Source organism: Equus asinus, chromosome 11 (assembly GCF_041296235.1).
Source record: "Equus asinus isolate D_3611 breed Donkey chromosome 11, EquAss-T2T_v2, whole genome shotgun sequence".
Taxonomy (NCBI): domain Eukaryota; kingdom Metazoa; phylum Chordata; class Mammalia; order Perissodactyla; family Equidae; genus Equus; species Equus asinus.
The window spans coordinates 22014071-22021066 of NC_091800.1; the positions used below are offsets into that span (position 1 = coordinate 22014071).

The following is a 6996-nucleotide window of genomic DNA, read 5'->3' on the forward strand; positions in this document are numbered from 1 at the left end:
GTATATACACAAGGATGAATAACACAGAGCTGCCTAAAACAAACGGAAAATGTGAAACATTTCCAACCACACAATGGAAATCTGTGCATACATTAAGGATGATGTGTGTGCCTATATGCATGTGTGGGTGTGTACACATATGTTTATTCACATGGAAAGATGTCTATTGTAAGGTAAAAAAAAGTGTTATAAAACAATACATATAACATCCCCATTTTTTAGAAAAATACATATATATGTGCTAGGATCATAAGTAATTGTTCTTTCTATTTCTGATCTTACCAAACTTTTATATAATGATTTGCAGCTTTTAATTAATAAAAACAAGGAAATTTGAAAACTCAATAAACTAACAATAGTGCCTCTTCCTATCTTGCTGAAAGTCACCACATGTTAGATCATGTCAAAAATCCAATAATTTTCTCAGTAACACTCTCTCCCTATGTATTTTCACCTCCAGTCCCTTCCACATAAGTATGAATTTAACTGGTCATTAAGTCCTATCATTTATACCCCTAATATATACATCTTCTCCATTTCTTTTTTACTACCCAAACAGCTACTACTTTAGTTCAGGTCAATTGCTCTCTCTTCCATGGAGTGATAAAATAAGGTCTTCTAGAGGTCTCCCAGGCTCTACACTCTTTACAAAACCATTCTCTAGACTTCACTGAACCAATCTCTTATACGAAAATACAGTATTACAAAATCACTTTTAGCTTCCAATGGCACTATTATCTTCTTTTTCCCAATTCACTTCGTGTCACACAACAGAAAGATATGCGAGGAAGGAAAGTTTCCGTGGTACACAGGGTCTTACTGTAATCCCGTTCAACACAATGCCCAGACCTTCAGAGAAACATGACAGCTTTATGAAGGGATGGCCCATCACAGGGCAAGAGATAAGAAAGCAGTTAAGCAGAGCTATAACAAAATGTGAGTATGAACCAGAGCTGGAAATCACAGATAAGAATATGAGCATAAATCTTAGTTCTAAAATAAAGATTTTTTCCCTTCTGTTTATAAAGTACTTTGAATTATAAAAATCATAGCACCAGATATTTTCAAATGTTACTCTCTATATTTTACTATAAATATGATGTAAATCAAATTATTAAACTAAGTCCTAAACTGCTTTGAGGTGAACAGTAAAAGCACCATGATTTCAATATATCAATTAATATCCACAATAGCAGATACATAAAACTAACTAATATCATCATTCCCTTAAATTTCACAGTATAATCTAGTAAGAAGAGCACTATGACATTATCAGGCAGCCTGGTCAAGAATAACTACTCCTAATACTTACTTTACTATCATAATACAGTAAATGGATTTGATTTGTAAAATAACAGAAATTACACCCCTTAATATATGACTTAAATGCAGAGATTTATTAAATTGTAATTCAAGGGCCTTTAATTTAAAGTCTTCATTTGAACTTAGGGTAACTGTCTTCTTTTTTTCCCCAATTAAATAAAATTCTAGACTGTGAAATATAACTGGAGTATAATAAAACTGTTTAAAAACTTTTTATTATGGAAAATTTTCAGAAGCTGAGATAACAGGAACGCCTATGTACAGATCACCTGGCTTCAACAATTATAAACTCGTGACCACTCTTGTTCCATCTCTCTCACTGCCTGCTTTCTACCTTTCTCCCCATCCACTTTTTGAAAGAAGGGAGCTCCCTTCCCCCATCTGACAAACTGAATTATTCTGAATTTCAGATATTATATCATTTCACTCATAAACATATCAGTATCCACCTCTAAGAGAACTCCAAAAAAACCCCATAATGCCATTATATGCATCTAAACATTTAACAACCATCTCTTAATACCAAATATTTAGTCAGTGTTCAAATGTCCCCAATTGTCTCATTTTTTTAATAACTTGTTCAAATCAGGAATCAAATATGATTCACAAATAGTAATTGGTTGATATTTCTCTTCTTTTTTTGATCTATAGATTCTCACTCCTCACTATTTCTTTTTCTTTGTCTAACAATTTACTTGTTAAAGAAACCAGTTCATTTGCCAGTACAGTTCTCAATATTCCAGATTTTGCTGACTGCATCTTCACGGTGTTAACATACTCCTCTGTCCCCAGGACTTCCTATAAACTGGCAGTTGGATCTAAAAGCTTGATTATACTCTGATTCAAATTTCTCGCAAGAATTCTTCATAGGTGGTGTTGTATACCTAATTAAAAGTCACATATATGGTTGTTCCTCTTTTTGTGAGCTTAGCAGCTAGTGAAGGCCAATGGCTAGATCAGTGGTTTTCAATCAGGCAATTTTGCCCCCTAAGGGGGCATTTGGCAATGTCTAGAGACATTTTTGGTTGGAACAACTAGGGAAAAAGTGGGGCTATTGGCATCTAGTGGGAAGAGGCTAGGGGTGCTGCTAAACATTCCACACTGCAGAAGACAGTCCCAACAATTATCTGGCCCAAAATGTCAACACTGCCAAGGTTGAAAAACCTTGAGCTAGATCCATAAATTCAAGAGTGGCTGCAGAATCTTCTATCATTTCTTCTTCCTTTATGAGATGGAATATTCCTCTAAGGAAAAGCCTCCCCTCAACAACTGTATGTAGTTGGTACAACACACAGGATAAATGCTTGACTCTTTCCTTTTATTTAGTAGTTCTCAAAGTAACAAGTTGGTTCCCTTATATCCACCAAAGATAACTAATGAAGGTTCTGTTGGTTTTTAGTATCATTATGTCTTCATGACTTAAACATTTTTGATGTGTTTCAGTCCACTGAGTTATTCTTATTGATGCTCAAACCGTCCTATCTTTGGCCAGTAGAAGCCTCTTGAAGTTAGCTCCAGTCTTTGTGATACTTTCCCAATAGTCTTAGCTAGCTTGCTTGCTTTCTGGTCCTGATAAGATTGTTCCTTTCAGTGGGAAACGGTGGTGTTTGGAGATCACAATCTGGATGTGCTCATTGCTACTAACTTTTCCTGTTTTTATGAATACTACTAAACTTTTCTTTCAATCTTTAAGATTATTAGCCTTCAGTCAATGAAATCCTACTAAACTGGGTTAAAAATAATCTGTTTTTATTAAGGACTCACTGAAACCACGTATAACTCAATACAACTCACACAGAAATATTAACATAGTTAACAATATATTACACAATAAATAAAATATAGCATAAAAAATAAAATTCATTTTTACCCTATGGTGAGTAGACTGCTCACTCAAGTATGATGAATCATTATTTGCGTATTGAAGTATTGATCTTAACTAATCTGAAAATTTCATAATTTAGCATGCAGCAAAGTAACTCAATCTTAATTTCCAATGGAGAAGTGGTTATCCAACAGATGTTTATTCAATGAGGGAATATGTCTACTGGAAAAACATTCAGAGAAATGTTTTTTTGTTTTGTTTAAAAAAGCTAAAATTCCTAAGAGAATATCCTAGAACAAATGTTATAACTTTCTAAGAAGCCACATCATTGGAGGTCACAGACACAGAAATCACACTAATCTACAAAAGACCTAGATGCTTCTGGAGAAGTAGTTACATTTTCTATTTGAACATGGTACATGAACAGCAAATATGTCAACCTAATCCATAAAAACACTTCGCACAGAGCCAGGTAGATAGTAAATTCTCAACAAATACCAAATGAAGAGAGTTTACATACTTCCTTCACTTCCTTGAAAATGCTTACAAATTCTTCATTGATGGCTAAACTTCTGCGTTCAATATCTCCACGTAAATTTCTTCGAGTCCGCAAACTATTTTCAACAAAAAAGCTTGAAAGTGCCTTGAGAGCTTCCAACATCTCCTACAGAAGTGATAATAGAAGAAAATTATTGGACCAACTTTCAAATGTTTTCCTACTCTCAAGTCAAAACTTAAACCATTTTCAAATAATTTGTTTCCATTAAACAATTCAAAAAATACTGGATGACCTTCACATTACTGAACAGTAAGCTTATTTCTGGAACACAATAAGGACATACTTACTCGTGTATTGTGGCATATATACAAGGTTATTCACTGTGGAATTTTTTGGAATTGCAAAGATTGGAAATAACCTTAATGTTCATCTAAAGAAGACTGGCTAAAGGAATTATGATACATCTATTTTTAAAAGGTAGAAATTCTTTATGTACTTACACAAATCTTTATGTACTTACATACATGCAATATGTGAATCCATAAACTATCTTTGGAAGAATATATATAAGAAGTAAGTACCACTGGTAGCCTCTGGGCCAGGAACTGAGTAACTGGGAGCAGAACTTAAAGGAACTTAGAGAGGAAGGCCTCTCTGAGATGACTTTTGAACGGAGGCCAGAGTGGTAGGAAAGAGGCACCCATGGGGGCAAAGCCTTCCACAGGCAGATGAAGCCATGAGTACTAAGCCCCTACAACAGCAGGCCAGTGTGACTAACACTGTGGGAAACTACTAAAGGTTTTAAGCAAAGGAGTAATGTAATATGCTTTATATGTTTAAAAGTTTATTGCAACTTTGTGAGGAGAATGGATGGTGGAAGGGACAAGAAAGGAAGCAGGTAGGAAGAAAGTAAAAGGAGCCAAGCAAGATTTGACAGTGGCTTAGACCAAGACCATAGCATTGCAGATGAAATGGAAAAAAAACATTTCAAAAAAATTTTTTTCAAGTTAAGAGTCTCTAGGATTTGTTAATGGATTGGATGTGGGATGTGAAAAACACGACAGGACAAAAATTACTGATACACTTCTTGCCTACATGGGTAAATGGGCTTTTCTTTAGTAACAGTAGGGGCAGGATCAGCTTGGAGAAAAATCAAAAGTTCTGGCCATGTTAAATTTTCATAATGTCCATCAGGTATCCATTTCGAGGTGTCCTATAGACAAGTGATGGTATAAATCTGGAGCTCAGGAGAGATGTCAGGCAGGGTTATAAATGTGAGAATCATCACGCTTTTTGCTATTTAAAACCATGAAAGCAAGAGGTTCTCCTACAGAGAATATGGATAGAGGAGACAGGGCAGAGGACCAAGCCCAGGATATCCAATAGTACCCTAACTCCTGCAAATATAAGTTCTTACATCTGAACTAACCAGTATTCTAACAGGCTTACCTGTCCATGTTTTGGTTACAATGTTATTCTGAAATATTGGATGTATTGATAAAAATAGTAAAGCTATTAAAACTCAATTTAATACTTAGAGCAAAAATACCTGTACAACTACAAATAATTATTATACCAAAAAGAAAAAAACCCACAAAATAAAGCTGTTTCTTTCGACTGCAGCCTTGAAATGTCCTAGTGCCTGGCTCAAAAAAAGTAGTCAGGAAATGGTGAATGAACAAAAATCACACAGACTTAGGTGCAAAGAACTCCACCAGTTACTGGTTATATGACTTAACCTAGTTCCATGCTCTCCATACCTCACTTTTCTCATGAGTAAAAAGGACATAATGTTAATTTATGAAAGCATCCAGTAGCTGCCTTAAAGAGATAATAAATGTCAATAATAGATACTTTAAACACTTAATAAACTGTATGATAAAATTAACACTTAATAAGAAACAGTAAGTGTCGGGCTGAGTACTTTCCCCGGATTCTCTCACTGAACCTTCACAACAATCCTGAGAAAGTTGCTAGCAGTACTCCCAATTTAGAAATGATGAAACACAAGCTGACAGAAGTTAAGCGACTTACTTAAACCATAATGCAGCAATGTGGTGGTTTTATCTAATAAGTGGTGGCCCCAGAGCTTGTCTTTCTTAATCACTTTATGATGTTATTTTTTTACAGACTGGAGTCAAATTCTCATTGACAGCTTATTTTCAGTTACCTACAAATTTATCTGTAAAGCTCTCACTTCTACATACTTTTTCTTTATGCTACACTGGCATGACCGATTTACCCAGCGACTCGGTGATGGAGAAGAGAGAACCGGCTACGACGGGCGCTGGAAAGTGCAATCTAAGTTTCAGGAGGTTCTTGGGAGAGCATGTGGACAGTTTACCTTCTAAAGCCCACAAATCATACGCAGTGCTTAGCAAACAACAGAAACTAGTAGATACTATTCCATCTGAGCCAAAAGCAGGCAGTATTCTTTTGCGCTGCCAATTATTTTAGCCGCTGGCACTTGTCAAAGGAAATGCTCAACTATGCCTCGCCCTGTTCTCCTGTCCTCCTAACCCCCGATTCGCGTTGCCTTATCTGGTAATTTGCTCCTTTGCATCTGTTTCTTGCTCCTTGCATCTGCTCCGTGCTCTCCTCTCCTCTCCTCTCTGCCTGCTCAGACCCTCGAATGCCTCCGCGATGGGGCGATGCCACCATCTGCCTCCGGGATCCAGAGTTTTTGAGGAACCTTTTGAAACAGGGGTAACACCCAGAAAACCTCCTCGCTTTCCCAAGGGCCCCTCGGCCTCCCCTTCTCACCCGCCCCGCGCCGGCAGAGCAGTGGGTCCCGCGGGCCTGGGGTGCCCTGCGCGGCGGGGACGAGGGATACGGTGGTGGGTCCGGCACAGACCGCCCCGGGCAGTGCTCGGCCCCGCCAGCCCCGATTACCTTGTCGTTGTCCAGCCGCGTCTCCAGGATCTTATGCAGCTTCCGCGACAGCGGGTTGCTGCTCTGCGCCGATGTGCCACCTGCCCCATTGCTGAGGCCGTTGGCAGCCCCAGACGGGGGCACTGCGACTACTTCCCCGCTGCCCTCGGCCATGGCGCCGCCAGCCCCGCCCCCGGCTCCTCTGCGGCCACCTCAGCCCCCAGCTGGGACCCACGCCGGCAGCGCGCGTAGTGCGCATGTGCGCAGCGTGCCGCGCATGCGCCCTCGGAAGGCTCTGCCGGGACAGCCATCCAGCCAGGCTCGCAGAAGCGCGAGGTGGGGGAGGAGTGAGGGGAGGAGTGAGGGGAGGTGGGGCAGGACCGCAGGGCCGGAGGGGACGACTGGTACGGGAATTCGCCAAGCGGTCCGAAATTGGAATCGGATTTCTAGTTTGGCGGTTAAGATTTATGGGATTAAA

The 6996-nt window shown here is 39.1% G+C and overlaps 1 protein-coding gene across 1 annotated transcript in view; it reads right to left on the bottom strand.

The window, feature by feature from the left end:
- The window catches only part of COG6 (component of oligomeric golgi complex 6), an 81511-nt gene extending 74733 nt beyond the window's left edge, over positions 1-6778 (bottom strand). Inside the window, exons 1-2 of the mRNA XM_014868412.3 lie at positions 6540-6778; positions 3669-3812 (exon numbers count right to left, since the gene is read on the bottom strand). Coding sequence (XP_014723898.1) covers positions 3669-3812; positions 6540-6692 — 297 coding nt within the window. The 5' untranslated portion in view covers positions 6693-6778. The remainder of the gene's footprint in view (positions 1-3668; positions 3813-6539) is intronic.
- Positions 6779-6996: the final 218 nt, after the last annotated feature.